The 18,508-nt window shown below is 42.7% G+C and overlaps 1 protein-coding gene across 3 annotated transcripts in view; it reads right to left on the bottom strand.

Moving 5' to 3' along the window:
- LOC133477429 (ras and Rab interactor 2-like) overlaps positions 1-18,508 on the bottom strand; it is a 38,650-nt gene that overhangs the window by 5,267 nt on the left and 14,875 nt on the right. For 2 of the 3 annotated variants that reach the window (XM_061772153.1, XM_061772154.1), the window contains exons 4-12: positions 17,902-18,112; positions 17,708-17,822; positions 14,971-15,043; positions 14,386-14,477; positions 11,302-12,669; positions 9,435-9,517; positions 7,733-7,958; positions 7,427-7,558; positions 5,109-5,272 (exon numbers count right to left, since the gene is read on the bottom strand). In XM_061772153.1, coding sequence (XP_061628137.1) covers positions 5,109-5,272; positions 7,427-7,558; positions 7,733-7,958; positions 9,435-9,517; positions 11,302-12,669; positions 14,386-14,477; positions 14,971-15,043; positions 17,708-17,822; positions 17,902-18,112 — 2,464 coding nt within the window. Of the gene's footprint in view, positions 1-5,081; positions 5,273-7,426; positions 7,559-7,732; positions 7,959-9,434; positions 9,518-11,301; positions 12,670-14,385; positions 14,478-14,970; positions 15,044-17,707; positions 17,823-17,901; positions 18,113-18,508 lie in introns of all 3 variants that reach the window. The other variant, XM_061772155.1, reaches the window with a different exon arrangement.

Genomic DNA, 18,508 nt, shown 5'->3' with positions numbered 1-18,508 from the left:
GTCGTGTTTGGAAGAGAAAGAATGCTGAGTTGCATCCAAAGAACACCATACCTACTGTGAAACATGGGGGTGGAAACATCACGCTTTGACGAGTGATCTGTGTAAAGGAAAGAATGAAAGGGGCCATGTATCGTGAGATTTTGAGTGAAAACCTCCTTCCATCAGCAAGGGCATTGAAGATGAAATATGGCTGGGTCTTACAGCATGACAATCCCAAACACACAGCCCGGGCAACGGAGGAGTAGCTTCGTAAGAAGCATTCCAAGGACCTGGAGTGGCCTAGGCAGTCTCCAGAGCTCAACCCCATAGAAAATCTTTGGAGGGAGTTGAAAATCTGTATTGCCCAGTGACAGCCCGAAAACATCACTGCTCTAGAGATCTGCATGGAGGAATGGGCCAAAATATCAGCAACAGTATGTGAAAACCTTGTGAGGACTTACAGAAAACGTTTAACCTCTGTCATTGCCAACAAAGGGTATATAACAAGGTATAGAGATGATCTTTTGTTATTGACCAAATATTTATTTTCCACCATAATTTGCAAATAAATTATTTCAAAATCAGAAAATGTGATTTTCTGGATTTGTTTTTTTCCCCCCTCATTTATTCTCTCATAGGTGAGGTATACCTATGATGAAAATTACAGGCCTCTCGCACCTTTTTTAAGTGGGAGAACGTGCACAATTGGTGGCTGACTAAACACCTTTTTTGCCCCACTGTATTTTGGCCCACTCTTCATGAACAAAGTGCTCCAGTTGTCTCAGGTTTGAAAGGTGCTTTCTCCAGATGGAATGTTTCAGCTCCTTCCACAAATGTTCAATAGGAATTAGATCAGGGCTCATAGAAAGCCACCTCAGAATAGTCCGCTGTTTTGCTCTTAGCCATTCTTGGGTGTTTTTAGCTGTGTGTTTTGGTTCATTATCTTCCGACCTGTGACAGAGACCAAGCTTTCTGACAATGGGGAGCACATTCCTTCTCTACCTTAGAATGCCTTGACAGTCTTGAGATTTCATTGTACCCTGAACAGATTCAAGACATCCTGTGCCAAATGCAGTAAGGGAGGTTGGCTTCACTCCCGTGGATCTTAAATTTCTGAATATGTAATACTGTAGTCATATGAAGATCAAGCTGCTAGGAGATGGTCTTATAGCCTTTACCTTTATCGTGCTTCCATCCATCCATTTTCTACCGCTCATCGGAGGTCGGGTCGCGGGGCAGTAGCTTTAGCAGGTACGCCCAGACTTCCCTCAGCCACTTCATCCAGCTCTTCCGGGGGGATCCCGAGGCGTTCCCAGGACAGCCGAAGGACGTAGTCTCTCCAGCGTGTCCTGTGTCGTCCCCGGGGTCTCCTCCCGGTGGGACGTGCCCGGAACACCTCACCAGGGAGGCGTCCAGGAGGCATCCGAATCAGAAGCCCTAGCCACCTCATTTGGCTCCTCTCGATGTGGAGGAGCAGCGGCACTACTCTGAGATCCTCCCGGATGACCGAGCTTCTCACCCTATCTCTAAGGGAGAGCCTGGAGACCCTGCGCAGGAAACTCATTTATCGATCGATACAAAGTCCGCATCACTGCAGACGCTGCACTGATCCGCCTGTTGATCTCCCGTTCCATTCTTCACTCGTGAACAAGACCCCAAGATACTTGAACTGCTCCACTTGGGGCAGGATCTCATCCCCGACCTGGAGAGGGCACGCCACCCTTTTCCGATTGAGGACCATGGTCTCAGATTTGGAAGTACTGATTCACAGTCAGCTGCGAACTGCTCCAGTGAGAGTTGGAGCTCACAGCTTGATGAAGCCAACAGAACCACATCATTTGCAAAAAGCAGAGATGCAATCCAGAATCGGTGACAAAGGGCAGCCTTGGTGGAGTCCAACCCTCACAGGAAACGAGTCCGACTTACAGCCGGATATGCGGACCAAACACTGACTCCGGTCGTACAGGGACCGAACAGCCCGTATCAGGGGGTTCGGTACCCCATACTCCCGAAGCACCCCCCACAAGACCCCCCGAGGGACACGGTCAAACGCATTCTACAAGTCCACAAAACACATGTAGACTGGTTGGGCGAACTCCCATGCACCCTCGAGGACCCTGCCGAGGGTGTGGAGCTGTTCCACTGTTCCACGGCCAGGACGAAAACTACACTGCCCATCCTGAATCTAAGATTCGGCTTCCCGACGGACCCTCCTCTCCAGCACCAGGGAGGCTGAGGAGTGTGATCCCCCTGTAGTTGGAACACACCCTTCGGTCCCCATTCTTAAAAAGGGGGACCACCACCCCAGTTTGCCAATCCAGAGGCACTGTCCCCGATGTCCACGCAATGTTGCAGAGGCGTGTCAACTAGGACAGCCCCACAACATCCAGAGCCTTGAGGAACTCCGGACGAATCTCATCCACCCCCGGGGCCTTGCCACCGAGGAGCTTTTTAACCACCTCGGTGACCTCAACCCCAGAGATAGTGAGAGCCCGCCTCAGAGAACCCAGACTCTGCTTCCTCATGGCAATGCGTGTCGGTGGAATTGAGGAGGTCTTCAAAGTATTCTCCCCACCGACTCACAACGTCCCGAGTCGAGGTCACCAGCGCCCCATCCCCACTATACACAGTGTTGATGGTGCACTGCTTCCCCCTCCTGAGACGCCGGATGTTGGACCAGAATTTCCTTGAAGCCATCCAGAAGTCTTTCTCCATGGCCTCACCGAACTCCTCCCATGCCCGAGTTTTTGCTTCAGCGACCACCAAAGCTGCATTCCGCTTGGCCAGCCGGTACCCATCAGCTGCCTCAGGAGTCCCACAGGCCAAAAAGGCCCGATAGGGCTCCTTCTTCAGCTTGACGGCGTCCCTCACCGTTGGTGTCCACCAACGGGTTTGGGGATTGCCGCCACGACAGGCACCGACCACCTTACGGCCACAGCTCCGGTCGGCCGCCTCAGCAATGGAGGCACGGAACATGGTCCACTCGGACTCGATTTCCCCCGCCTACCCCGGAACATGAACAAAGTTCTGACGGAGGTGGGAGTTGAAACTCCTTCTGACAGGGGATTCTGCCAGACGTTCCCAGCAGACCCTCACAATACGTTTGGGCCTGCCACGTCGGACCAGCATCTTCCCCCACCATCGGAGCCCACTCACCACCAGGTGGTGATCAGTTGACAGCTCCGCCCCTCTCTTCACCTGAGTGTCCAAGACATCCGGCCGCAAGTCCGACGACATGACCACAAAGTCGATCATCGAACTGCGACCTAGGGTGTTCCTGGTGCCAAGTGCACCTGTGGACACCCTTATGCTTGAACATGGTGTTCGTTATTGACAATCCGTTATTGGGGCCGTTCCTCCCAATCACGCCCTTCCAGGTCTCACTGTCATTGCCCACGTGAGCATTGAAGAACCCCCAGCAGAACGATGGAGTCCCCAGCGGGAGCACTCTCCAGCACCCCCTCCAAGGACTCCAAAAAGGGTGGGAACTGAATTGCTTTTTGGGTGCATAGGCACAAACAACACTCAGGTCCTGTCCCCCCCACCCGAAAGAGGCTACCCTCTCGTCCACCGGCATGAACCCCAACGTAACGTGCTTGTCTATAATTTTCTTTCTTATCTCCTGAGACAACACTCTCCTTAGCTTCCTCTGGTCCCAGTTTAGTGTGGTACACACGATCTCACCAAACAACAGAGTGATTACTTGTCATCCTTTAAATAGGCCGACTGAGTGATTACAAGTTTGAAGACACTTGTGATAATATTTAGAGGACGCACCTTTTTTGAAGAAGTCCATAAAGTCAAATTATTTTCAATCTTTTCTAGGGGTATCATTATTTTTGTCCATGCCTGTTTCATTAGTTAAAATAATTATGTTGAACCACAATTCAAAAGCAATGTCTGTTTGTCATTGGCTAATTTTCATTACATTTTTATTTATTATTGCTTTTGGCAGGTTCAAGTTCTTTGTGTGACCACTGTGTTGTTGTTTTCCTAAACAGAGGAGTTTCAACAATTTTGTCCACGTGTGTATTTATATTTATTTTTAAGCCAGATGTAATGAACCGCAAACCTTCCAAAAACTTCAACTTTTGTCTTGTCAGTCCACTGAATATTAATGAATATCCAAAAGTGTTAGTGATTATTAAAATGTTTCTTGCCAAATGTGAGACGAGCCCTTGTTTTTTTGTGTTTTTTTTTTCTTTTTATCATCAATGGTTTTCACCTTGGAACTCTCCCACAGATGCTATTGTTACTCAGTGTCATTCTTATGGTTGAGTAATGACCTTAACTTGACCTTCACCCTTGAGGCATCCAGTTCTTTGGATATTTGTTTCTCATCTGTTCTGGAATTTCCTCGGATTGTGGCATGATACATTTTCTTTAAGACCTTCTAGTCTACTTCACTTTGTCTGACAAGTTATATTTAAGTAATTACTTAATTCAACATATCTGGTGGTAATCAGGGCATTGTGTGGCCAATGAAATTTCTCTCATCTTTCCAAAAACTGTGGTTAATCACAGGTAAGTCATAATTTAACAATTATTCATGTAGGGCCAGCTACTGTAGTCTTGGATTTTTTTCCCGCATAAAGGACTTTGCTTTGGGACACAGTTATGCTGGAATATAGTGCAGTGAAAACATATTTGCCCCCTTCCTGATGTCATCAAGCTAATTTGAATATCTCACAACCCAAGTAAATTCAAAATGCAGTTTCTAAATGATGATTTTATTTATTAATGCATGTGTGGATGCTTGTGGTGCAGAGGAACTTGGGGTAGAAAACCCCTAAGGAAACCCCCAGTCAAACACCTTTGGAACTAGAACTGTTCTAAGATTTTACATTTCCATGGACATTAGACACACTTATAAATCTTGTAGAGCGTCTTCCCAGGTGAGCGCAATTTGTTGTACAATTAGGTGGGGACAGGTTAGAAGTTTCTTCAATTTCCAGTCTTGCATATGTATGGGTTGTTATGACCTGTTCCGATACTTTTGTCCATAAAGGTTTTTTTTTTGTTTAGTTTTTTTTTTTTTTTACCAACCACATCATTCAAGGAGAGAAAAAAATACAACTCTACTTGAAATTGGTACAACTCACAGCCTGGGATCAGGTCAGGTGTGCTACCTGAAAGTCATCCACAGTGGGTGCTGAACGCTGGGCAGTGCGTCGGCGGTGCCATTGATGTAGAGTGTTTCTGGCCTCAGAGCTCAGCACCCTTGCTGCTTGCTCCTCCTGAAAATTCTTGATGAGGGCCATAGCTCCATAGGCACTGGTCAGGTAGTAACCTTCTAGGATAGAAAAGGTAAAACATATTAACATTATATGAAAGATTGGGAAAGATAGCATAATTAAGTTTGTTTGACATAGATGGGTCATTACAATACAGTATTACAAATAAACCATTGTAATTGATTGACACTAGTTCCAAACGTGCATAAAATGCTACATTATATCCACAGAGCATTTCTCTGTTACTGTAAGTAATGAAATATGCTCTCATTCCGTCACTGATGGTGTAGTGCAGTGCTTCTCAAATAGTGGGGCGCGACCGGGTCACGTTGCGATGCCAGGGCGTGTGAGACCCTGAAGAACACGATTTGCCGTGCCAGAAAAAAGTGTAATTGCACATCCACTGCAGTAGATGGCAGTCTTTATCTCTTTCTTTTTTATTTTCTTCAATGTTTATAAGGATTAGATTAGATTATCCTTTATATACAATGTTATATAGAGGTGTACCCGCGGGGGCTGTGGGTGGGGAAATTATTTTCTTATTCCTGGGGGGGGGGGGGGGGGTCGTAAAAGAAAACAATTGAGAAGCACTGGTGTAGTGGTACACTCGCCTGACTTTGGTGTGGGCAGCCTGGGTTCAGTTCCCACTCAGTGACGGTGTGAATGTGAGTGCGAATGGTTGTCCGTGTCTATATGTGCCCTGCGACTGACTGGCGACCAGTTCAGGGTGTAGCCCGCCTTTTGCCCGAAGTCAGCTGGGATAGGCTCCAGCGCCCCGCGACCCTAACCAGGATAAGCGGTGTTGAAAATGGATGGATGGATGCGCTCATTCCACCATGGGTACGAGGTGGTATTCATACTACAGCTATTTTCCAGCTAATCTACTGAAGAAAGGGAGACTTGTTGGCGGACATTCAGGAAGGGTTAGAACTTTTTCCTCTGAACCTGTTCCAGCCCATTCAAGACAAACAGATTGGAATTTCCTCCTCTCTGACTACTCCAGTCCTGCTGCTTGGTAACGCTAACAGGGTTTCACGGATATTTCAGGTGAACAACCTTAAAATAGTTTACAGCAGCCATTATAGGGACATCATATTGGAATGTTGTGTTTATAATTAAAGATGAAATATTGGAGAATTGGGCCATTAAGAGTCTTCAACTAATCTACCATGCATGTTTATGGAATGTTGGAGAAGCCAGAGTACCTGGGAAAGCGAGAGAGAGAGAGAAGGGGACGCTCCCTATCACACACCTGACAAGCACCATGTGAGTCTTTTCCATATAATTTGATCAAAAATGATAAAGATGTGGCCCACTGAATTTCCTTTTTAAAATCAATAAATCTTTACTGATATGAGTATTTGAATTATTGACAATCGCTATCCAACAAAAGTTTATAATTGTTTCTAATATTTTTCAAACTTTTAATGCCAAAATGTCTCTACCGTTAAGTGTCTGAAATGAAGTTTCATGAGTTGCAACATGTTTTCTGACGATGATAATTCCATTTTTGTATATATAGGATTTTTCTCCTATTGCTTAATATGCCTTTTCCGTGAAAACTAACACATATGCATCTTAACTGTCCTCACCGCTCCTTTTTTAGTTCTTTTACAAACGATCCTTCTTTGTCATTCAAGCTGTCTTTACTGGCAATGACACTGCAAAGGCTTGTTGCAATACACCAACAGGCATTTGTGAGCTGACATTTTGCATTCACACAATAGCAGACAGCAAAATAAAGATATGAAAAATATGTATGAATTTGTGAACGTGTTGGAACTATTGCATGGCTTTACCGGTATTACAACTGTATATAGTGTGTCATGGGTTAATGAGTAGTTAGGGACATTTATGCAGAGTTTGAAGGGCAACACGTAAATCGCGCAACTCACGTTTTTTTTTTTTTTTTTTTTACAAAACGGTGACTTTACCGTTAGGCACGTTTGTCTTTACCGTTATAAAAGGGAGCGTATTTCAGTGGTGCACCACCATTTGCCTTTACGATTAATGCCTAAAATTCGAACTCATCGATACCCTTTTGGAAATAGGACTTCAAGCTTGGCTGTTTCAGCATGGGAGAGATTTAGTCATATGAAACCAAGGCGGCATAAAAAAATGCTAAATTCGATTTTTTTGGTGTGTGTGTGTGTCTTTACCCTCATTGATCAAATTATATGAAAATGGCCCATATATTAATTTTAAAGCAGTACCTTCTCCTTGAAGAAGCGATGGATCCAGCAGCTCCATCATGTACTGGATGTCTATATCCAACTGAGGCATGTCACACTGGGCTACCACATACGTCAACATGGGCAGGAAGTCATCAGCGCCATACATCCTCCCTGGAAGGAAGCAGACTTGTAGGTATGTGTGGTGTGAACACAGGTCAGGGAGGGAGCCACAGACTTTGAGGCTACACATTTACTCTGAAACTGAGCAATACTCATTTTCACAATGTGTTTAATCTTTCTGTTTCCATGCACACATTCATTTTAAAATCCAAATTGTCTCGATACCTGAGTTGTCCTGCATGATGGTGTAGATGAGCTTGCACACACGTAACAGCAGTGACACCTTTTTCTCAGGTGAGTACATCTTCCTCATGTTAAGGAACTTATGACGGATCTTCTCAATAGCCACGGCGTCAGGGGGTACTGCACCATCCACTCCCAGCTCCTGGGGCCTCTTGGACTTTGCCAAAGCCAAGTTCTCTCTCATCCGATGCCAATCTCCACTGTTCACCTAAGCAGAAAAAATAATAATAATTGTCTTTCTTACTCCAGAGTATGTTTAGAAACATTACAACGACTACTCAGTCAGTTAACACCTGTGTTAATGCTTTAACATTTGACAACTGTATCATCAGTGAATCAACAACTATAAGCTACGATCTTAATAGCTAAGCAATATTAAATTTCATCATTCAGATCCAGAATGATGGTACTCTGTATACAAGCGGAAACAAATTAATGAAGGATTTGATCAGATTCCACAGCAATATAGGTATTTGAACATGCTATGTGTGATTTAAATTTAAAGGATACATAACTGTTGACAATATTCCTATGCTTTTGTCAAATTGCAGCATACCTTTCGACCTCTATTTGGAGCCATGTTGAATTCAGCCTGTTTTGAGGGGGCGGGATTGACTCATGCTCCCCTCTACCGTGAAATGTGACAGTGATGACCGTGGCGGAGCTAGGTGGTTGTGTGTGGGGTACTTGTGGTCAAGAAGCGGCCCCCGAGCATGAAGAAATTAGTGAGACCCCGTAAAGAGTACAACCGTAAATTGCGGTTTCACTTGTTCCACTTCATCACCAAGCCACCAAATTACTAGTCATTCGGTGAATAGTAGCCTACCATGCAGGAGGCGCATGCACCAGGCACATTGCCAAAGATAAATAAAATTCAGTTTGATATAGCAAATACAGGAACACAGTGGCTCACAAACCAATAAACATAAAATGTGACCAGTTCAGGGTGTACCCCGCCTCTTCAGCACCCCCGAGACCCTAGTGGGGATCATACTGTATACGCAATTCAATGGCGATATGTGATACACAAGCACATTCCACGAACACACGAAAAATGAGAAATTTGCTGGTGTTGTAGGCAGCACAAAGCATCATTGTGCTTGCTGCTGTTTCCCAGAATTCATTGCGGTGCTCTTTTTAACAACAGGCTGTAGAAAATCAAGCTAAACATTGCTCTTTACTTGCATTTGTTCAATATTGTTATGAGTGTGCAGTAGCTGTACTGTACATTGGGCTAGGTTAATATTTGTGAATTTATTTCATGAAACTCTCGCTGGTGTTAAACAGTGGCATTCCGGTCATGTTCACTGCATTACTAAGCAACTTATAGTGACTTACCAAATGCGTGAGTTAAAATTGCTCAGTAAAGTTTCATTTCCTCCAAGGTACAAGAGTCTCTTTGTCCATGCGTGAGTCCGCACTATAGCGAAGGATTACTGTACACAGGTAGTGTACTTTGCTAATTGCTTTTTATGAAAAGCCCATCAATAAGAGACTAAAATCCCAAATAGCATTTGTTTAATGTACCAAGAAAGCCTTTAGACTTCAACACTTGAAAATATCCCCATTAGAGGACTAATAAAGGTTATCTAATCTTACAGTATACACTCTGGATCAGTTTCAAATTTTCCTTGTCATCGTACAGTGACACTATTATAAGAGCAAATGTAAGATGATCTCTCACCTGGAAGTCATGTAAGGCCACATCAATAAAAGTCTTAAGAGGCTTCAGCACACACTTATGCATGGCCTTTTCCAGCACCTGTTCTGTTGAATATAAAGCATCACACATTTTTAGTTTGAAAAGTACATTGATTTGTCATTAAAAGTTTCCATGTTCCACGAACGAAGAGATGAAGAAGTTCATGGAGTGAAAGTTGTGTCATGTATTCATGTATACAGATACAGTAAGACTGTATCTCACTGGCCTCGAGATTAGTTGCCGACCTAATGGCGACTTGAGTCTCCGCCGGTTGTGGCGACATCTCCGTGACGTCTCCTAGAAACTAGTCGTGTCGCCAAGAAGTTGCGCTGGAATCTAACATATTTGATATCATTGGAGACCTCCCGCTAATACTTGACTTAGCTATGTTACTAAAATTTTCAAAATACCTTTATATCAAAATAGAGGATATCATTGGATAGTGTTTCACGAATAAAATGAACTGTATTTTGTAAGAATCAGACAAGGATGAAGTATTTTATGCCACTTTGTAGTTTTGAAAATGTGCTAATATTTTCTGCCACGTCCGCTCGAACCATCTCATTTTTAGGCTCAAACTGAGAGCAATCGCATCGCTGGATTTACTTTAAAACTACACAGAAAACAAGAGCAATAATAGGGACTCATGGACATGTAGGTTTCTATCATGGACGAATCGTATGAACGTGTGATTTTCAATGCCGAAAATTGTCCGAACCACAGAAAATCAAAACCGAATAGAAAAATTCCAAACCGAAGTGGTAAAGGGATTTCCCAACAACGTAATCTGAAAAAGAACATGTAATACCTTGCGTGAAAACTCCATTTTGGTGGACCTCCATTAAATTCACGTGCCCTATTTCCGGCACAGCAAAATGGAATGAAAACGGCGGGCGGTTTTCTGGATTTAGTAGGATTCCTAATTGAGCAGAACTACGCTACTCTGTCTTTGATTGGCGAGCACCTGTTGGTTGGACTCAAATCTTTCTTTTGTTTCGATAAGGCGTGCTTCAGCAACGCTCACAAACAAACGTAGTAGTGTAAAGTTAGTAAATCAGGCCTTCTGTGTCCTGCTCATGCCCTTTTTGTCGACATTCTCTGTATCCGTGTAAATTCTGTATTGTGAGTGGGATAATGTTAATAAATGTAGCTCCACTTCTGCTTTTTCCCCCCACAAATTCTGTGGGGTTGGTTAGTGACATCAGACACTTTATGGATTAAGCGTCTGTTTGCACAAACAGAATGGATCACTTATTTTCTGAACAAAGCTTTGCTGTTATTGTTGACAATGAACAAGAGTGGAGTGAAAAGACATTCATCAAATATTCATACATTAGTCTTGTCACATAATGGTGCTCGTGTATGTTTACTACATATTCACCAACAAATGCCACCGAGAATTTAGATTTAATCCAACAATGCCTGCCTTTTCAAACGACCCTCTGATCTCTGCAATGGGAAGAGCGCATATGCCAACATGTGGAGGCTAAGAATAGAAGAAGTCACTGGGCACAAACGCACTGCCCTCACTGTAACTTCACACAGGCTCTGAAGCACATTAATACTTAACATTTTAAATAGTTGGAGACCCAAAACAAAGGCAGACAGATGCCTTCACTTGTTCATAAATGAATGACGTCATTTTGAATCCGTTGACTGAAGCAAGGGTAAAGATTTTACTTCCTTAATTATCGGATATTATCTCTCACATAATAGAGAAGTGATACTGAGTGACTCACTGATCACACATTTGCATCAACAAAACATGATGCACAATCACGCCCACTCTACAACTACAAGTGGTTCTTTTGACCTTATGATGCTGAGATGGCACGAAAGAATGGCTTACCAATCACATCTTCAGGGATGAGCGACTCTATAGGAGGATCCAGCTCAGAACTTTGGCACAGATAAGCTTTCATCTGCGTCATAAACTGCCTGAGTGTCTGCAGAAAATCCTCCCCCGATGTGTGGCAACCACGGTTCTCCTGAACAAAGGCTATATAGTCCTGAACCAGTGAGCCAAAATATGAACTTTTATCCCTGGACAGCTCAGCTATCTTTTTCACTGCCCGTCTCTCTGGAGTCATCAGGGAGGTCAGCATACTGCTCACCTTGCTGAAGCGTCCCTTTAAGGCCCGGGGGAGAATAAACGGTCCTCCACTTAGGCTCACACCCACCCTGCGCCTTCTAGCTTTGAAGGATGGACGAAGACGCATTTCTAAGTCAGCCTCTAGGCCCACCCCATAGTCCTCCTCCACTTCCTCTTCCTCCTCCTCCTCCTCATCATCCTCACTCGTGTCCTCTACAGTGTCTTGATGGTTTAGATGGCATGAGTGGCTGGAGCCCAGGCCCAGGGAGAATCCAGGAGACTGTGAATATTCCAATGAATCAGAGGAAGAAGTAGACATGCTCATGTCACTGAGCCGTTGAAGTCCTCTCTCATTTTGGATTGATGGACTCACACCGCTTTTCTTGAGCGGAACATCATCTGGGACCGATGGTGGTAGCTTGGCTCGCGACAAGGCTTTGGCAATGGTCTCATCATCTAGGGCAATGTGGCAGTGGTGGGCCAGAACAGGCTTATTAGGTCTTGGAGGTGGTGGGTTTGAAGGCACAGGGATTGGTGAGCTTGCAATCTTGGGTGGGCTGCTGTGTTTCACACCCATTGTTGGTCGAGGGGGGGCCGGGCGCCTGGTGCGGGCCTGCTCTTGCCTTGGGACCACAGGAATGGCCACTGGCATGCTCTTGGGTCTGGTGGTAAGTGCTGGAGGTCCAGGTGGAGGTGGAGCTGGTCGCCTGCGCAGCATCAAGCGAGGGGGGGGAGGTCGAGGAGGGGGGTGCGATTTGCGGTTCACTTTGATCTCGTCTCGGTGCCGGTCGCTCTCGTGGCTGCCACTTGTGGATTTCATAGAAACATTTATTTTCTCGTGTGAAGATGGATCTTCCTCACAGTGGGGGTGCTGTCGAGTCTGCAAAAACAGTGGGCTGACAAAGCAGAGAGTAGCACTGGAATGCCTTCTTTCACTTCGAGAGGAAGGAGCCCGGTGACGTAATGTTGGTGGTGCGCTGTCACTTTGGGGGCCAGTATGACTCTGCTCCGACCCCTCGTCCTCCCTGGTCCTGCTGGTCCGTTGCGGGCTGAGAGTCCGGCTCGAAGGGCGGTGGGGAGCGTGGGAGGTGGGACGCTGGCTGCAGAGGGCTGAGTCCCAAAAGCCTGTAACAGAGACAGTAACACTCAAGCAAACACTGACTGGCATACAGCACAGCTAACCCATTATGTAAATATTCTGCACACAGATCATCACAGAAGTAATGTTAGCACACAACCTCATTTTCATGTATTTCTCACCACCAGTTCAAAGGTTGTCAAGTTTTTGAAGTTACCCCCTATTTGTGCGTTTCTTTCTTCTTGCTGGTAGCCGAGACACAGTGACTAAATCCCGTGTGTCTTTGCTCTGATCCAGTTGGTGTATGCGTCATAAAGCCAGAGAGAGGGAGTCGCCAATGTTATTCACACAGTGGGCGGGGATTCTACAAACAACATAGTGGACACATTTCCAGTTCCTCCATTCCCCTTTCAGCTTTGTCCTCATTCAAATGTCTAAACTGAGCTAAAGTTACGACGCTACAATGGCATGTAGTTTCTGGATTGTTGCTCGCTTTTGCTGAGTGAATGAATTACTTATCAACCACAAATACATTATTATATTAATATATATCTCTTGTGTCAAAAGTGTCAAAATGCAGTATGTCATTTTCTATAACAATGTGAATTGTAATGGTCGTTTGATTCTAAATGTCTATTATTGCTCTTTAAAGAGAGAGATCCTACAGTAGGGTGGCCTAAGCCCTTCAAAAATAAAACTTTAACCACGGTAAAAAAAAAAAAAAAAGATGAGCAATAATAGTTCACGTTCAGTGAGCCCCAGCGATGACATGGACTGCAACCTAAAAATGGAAACGTTAACTGTTACATTACTGGACAGCTGCTGTCATATGTCTGTCCCTCTGTGCCTTTAGATGGAATTAGGCCTGTTGTATTCATATGGGTTCATGTGAGCAACTAAAACTAATACAACATAGACTACAGGATTTATATAGTGTATGTTTAACATGTTTCTGTGAGACTTTTTTTTTTACAATAAAAAGCATGTAAAGATGTTTCAGTTGTAAGAAATACAAGAGGCATTCCTTTCCGGCCACCACCCACCTCCATTCCCTGGAATGCAAGCATCCAAGTACAATAACGACGTTTCATAGTTTTCAATTTTTTTTTTGTGATTCATTCACACTTTTGTTAAGGTTTGTGTGTTTCCAAATTCTGACTAATGTGACAGTTTGTGTGCATTTAGACAAGATTATTAATTGTTTTCCTTCAAACACTAAGTGCTAAACTATTATTATACTTTCATATCAGAATCTTCTTTTTTGCCCAGGTATGTTAGAACACATTCGTTTCATATTTATATACTTTATAGTTTTATGACTTATTCATGACTGTATTCTTATTCTTATTATTGTTTTTTGTTTTGCCTAGAGTGCTTTTCTACAGCTGTAGCTGTTGTGAAAGCAGTGTAAAAATAAAGTTGAGTTTTTTTTTGTAACTTTGAGGAGCAGACTAAGTGTCAAAGTACAGTGGTGTGAAAAAGTGTTTGTCCCTTTCCGGAAGTTTGTTATACTTATTGTTTCCCATCATGAAACAAATTTAAATATTCCTCAAAAACAACACAAGTTAACACAAAATGCCGTTTTTAATGTTTTTTTTAAAAATTATTATTAAGGGAGATACAGGCCTGATACTGCCATACCTGTTCCCAATCAAGAAATTACTTAAATAGGACCTGCCTGACAAAGTGCACAGATTGAAACATTTTTATAGGTCATTACTGATTCAGAACTGCCACCTTTATGAAGCAATAAGTCAGACTACCTGGTCCAAGTTGAGCCACCTCTTCCAGATCTTTTTGTGTCTTGGCAGATGCAATGGCTTCTGGGAGTTTGAGAGGGAAGGACAACACATCCCTGAAGTAATCAAGGTTGCAAAGCATTAATAACAATTTCAGAAATATAAAATAAAAAATAAATGTAATGAAGCAACAAAAATACTACAGGGATAAAATACTATGAACATACCAAAACTAGTTAATCTGGTAATATTTATGTAACATGTGAATATGCAATTTGCAATAATTTTTCTCAAAAATCTAATTGACCATTATGTTTTGATACTGATTGTCCCGTTGCATGAATTTTGAATGAATATCTTAAGGTATATGGCATATAATATGCAAATGAAAATGAACATGTTGCATTGTCAGGTCTGTCTGACGATACTGCTCGGGCAACACGTGCACTCATTCCATGGTTCTGTTATATTGATTGATGTTGATTGATATTGATACAATATTATAAATTGTTCCAATCTATGTCTAGTGCCGTTAAAATTGATGTATTAGTTCAAACACAGTATTTTTATCAACTGACAACAACAAAAAGAGAAATTGTTGTTAAGAACCTGCTTATACAGTAGAAAGCCACCAGACGGAAAAGGTCTGCAAAGCTGATCCCAGATCCATCAAGCGAAAATGCTGTAAAGAAATCAAACATGGAGATATGTGTTTTGTATATAGACATAACATTGAATTTAGTGCACAGTAGATAAAGTAATCTAATCCAAATACAGTACATTATAATAATATAATAGCATTACTGATTTAGCTCCCACCCAATAATGGTGTAAATGTGAGTGGGAATGGTTGTCTGTCTCTACATGTACCCTGTGATCAGCTGGCGACCAGTCGAGGGTGTAGTCTGTTTTTTGGCTGAGGGCAGCTTGTATCACAGACTCCAGCTTCACGCAACACTTAACAGGATAAGTCGTATATTAAAAAGATATTGTTGCAATATGGTGTTGATTGAACATCGTTTCGCTCCAGTGTGAGGAGACGGGGAGGACCAGGAGATGACCCACATGAAAATACTGACACTCCCTTTCTGCTCTGAGATCATCCGTTAGCAACACCTAAAAGACTGTGACATTGCAGGAACAATACACTGCGTGCAGAATTATTAAGCAATGAGGTATTTTGACCACATCATGACTTTTCGGCATAGTATTTGCTAGCTCCCAGCTGGATAAACCTGAATGCCTAATGGATTTAAGCATAGCAGGTGCTGTGTATTTATTTAAGTGTGAGTGTGGCCTAAGGAGATCAATACCCTATATAACGGTGTCCGTAATTATCAAGCAGCTTCTTTTCTTTAGGCAAAATGGGCCTGACGGTGAAAAGTCAAAAATTATCAAAAGTCTCTCAAAGGGATGCAGCACACTTGAAATATCAAAGATTTTGGGGAGTCCTCACAGAACCACCAAACGTTTTGTTGCAAATAGGCAACAGGGTTGCAAGAAACGTGTTGAGAGAAAAGACGCAAATTAACTGCCAAAGATTTGAGAAGACTCAAGCGTGAAGCTACCAGGAACTCATTATCTTTAAGTTGTGACATATTTCAGAACTGCCACCTACCTGGAATACGTGGAAGTACAAGACGTTCAGTGTTCAGAGACATGGCCAAGGTGAAGAAAAGCTGAAAAAAGACCACCACTGAACAAGCTGACGTGTCTAGACTGGGCCAAGAAATATCTGAAGACAGATTTTTCAAAGATTTCATGGAATGATGAAATGAGTGTGAATCTTGATGGACCAGATGGATGGGCCCGTGGCTGGATCACTAACAGGTACAGAGCTTCAACTTCAACTCAGACACCAGCAATGTGGAGGTGTGATACTGGTATGGGCTGGTATTATTCAAGATGAGCTGGTTGGACCTTTTCGGGTTGAAGATGGGCTCAAAATGCGCTCCCAAACATACTGTCAGTTTTTAGAAATCATTTTCTTCAGGCAGCGGTACAGGAAGAAGTCTGCATCTTTCAAAAAGACAATGCTTTTTAATCAGGACAATGCTCCATCTCATGCATCTACTCCTCTGCATGGGTGGCCAGTAAAGCCTTGAAAAGGAAAAACTGATAACATGGCCCCTTCCTCACCTGACCTGAACCCAATTGAGAACTTGTGGGCAGTTCTTAAACGGGACATATACAGTGAAGGAAAACAGTACACCTCTCGGAACAATAAATCGACAACAAATCAAGTAACTGACTGAATCCATGGATGGAAGGCTTATCACCTTTATTGGAAAAAAAAGGGCTAATATACTGGACACATTTTTACATATACAGTATATCAGTTTCTATCCATTTCTATTGGAATGTGTTGAGTTGTTTGTTTGTAATTCTCACTTAAACAGAAGAAAATAAAAAAGTGAGATGGGAAAATGTGTTTTACATTTAGTTGCGTAATAATTCTGCACACCAATAGTTGCCTAATAATTGTCCACATATTGATATTCTCCTAAAAAAAAAAAAAAAAAAAAAGCCTAAACCTCACTTTTACTTTCTTAAACATTCTTGTTTGAGGTTTATTAACATTTTGGATAAAACCTAAGCACTGTGGTTGTTGATTAGAAAAAAATAGTCCTAAAAAAATTAGACTTGTCCTAACCTAAAAACTGATACAGGTATTGGACCATGAATATAAGTGCTTACGTATTTATTACGTTTTACACTTGTTCCCAGAGGGGGGCAAATCATTTTCAGGTCCAAAAGCACATTCAGCCTGAACAAACTTAATAAGATGAGGTTATAGAATCCAGGGTAAGTATTTCGTGGGACAAGTTGCAGTAAATAAATAAATAGATAAAACCAATGGGATAAAAGCAATGTAGCACAATAGAAACCCATTTAAGTTTTTTAGTTTTCGGGAAAATCAATGGAATGCATTACGGTAAATCTAGTGCCACCCTTGAGACATTATACCACTGTGATAATTATTCCATAGGTAAATTGTACTTTTTAAAACCACTTCACAATGTTCCTCATTGATTCGCTATCTTTTTTTCGTTTTTTTTTTTTTTTTTTTGCTAGCAGGATTACAGACTGGCAGCACGGTGGATGACTGGTTAGAGCGTCTGCCTCACAGTTCTGAGGAGCGGGGTTCAATCCCAATGAATGACTATAGTCACATTGCAGTTAAAATACTATCAACTGTATTAGAACTCTTTCATGTAAAAGTCTGTGATGTCATTTACCATTTAAATCAAAGACTTTGTGTGTTCGTGTTAGTAATGGGCACCGGTTGACATCATGTATTTCACTAAAGCGGGGATCATGTGAATCCAAAATACAAGAAACTTACTATACTGGCTCTCTCTGACAGGGAAGTGGCTAATGGAGCTTCTGCAGCGATCCCCTTTCAGACGCACAGAGAGGACCTTCCTCTGCAGAGTGACGGATTTCCTTACCAAGAAAACCTGCAACCCCATACCAGGGAAGATAAGACATTTTAGAAAACTAACATAACTCTTGAATATTCAAGCTCATGGTCCTCACCCCTGGTGGTTGACCAAGTAGGATGTGTGTGGCTTCCTCTTCACTGACTGTCAGCAGCAGCCACACGGGGTGGGTTTGAGTCAGTCTGTCCAACACACTCATTCTCCTCCGTAATGAGTCATATCCATAATCCCTTTCACACCTAACGCTGCCATGTCGAGGGGGCTCCAGGTAAACTCCACTCACTTCACCCCCCACCTCACTCTCTGGCCTGGCGAAGATGGGATGGAAAAAAAAGATTTACTTCCTCGAGCTGCTGGGGTTAAAAAAAAAACAAAGCAGAGTGCAACTGTGCCAAGCACAAGCGGAACGCAATAACGTTCAAGTCTACAAAATGTTTAGATTGATAGAGGTTTCGTCAAGAGACAATCTATGGGTCATTTTCATATAATTTGACACTTGTAGACACTTGTAATTTAATGTACTTTAATTTAGCATTTTTTTAATGCTGCCTTGGTTTTATATGGGTAAATGTCTACCATGATGAAACAGCCACGCTTAAATTCCTATTTTCTAAAAGTTATTGATGAATTCACATTTTAAAGACAGCGAGACAAATAACGACCGTTTGTAAAAGAACCAAAAGAAAAACCAAACAAAAACAAAA

Source organism: Phyllopteryx taeniolatus, chromosome 4, assembly GCF_024500385.1.
Source record: "Phyllopteryx taeniolatus isolate TA_2022b chromosome 4, UOR_Ptae_1.2, whole genome shotgun sequence".
In the NCBI taxonomy this organism is placed as follows: domain Eukaryota; kingdom Metazoa; phylum Chordata; class Actinopteri; order Syngnathiformes; family Syngnathidae; genus Phyllopteryx; species Phyllopteryx taeniolatus.
The sequence above is the reverse complement of the archived record's forward strand: the minus strand, read 5'-3'. Positions and strand labels throughout refer to the sequence as shown.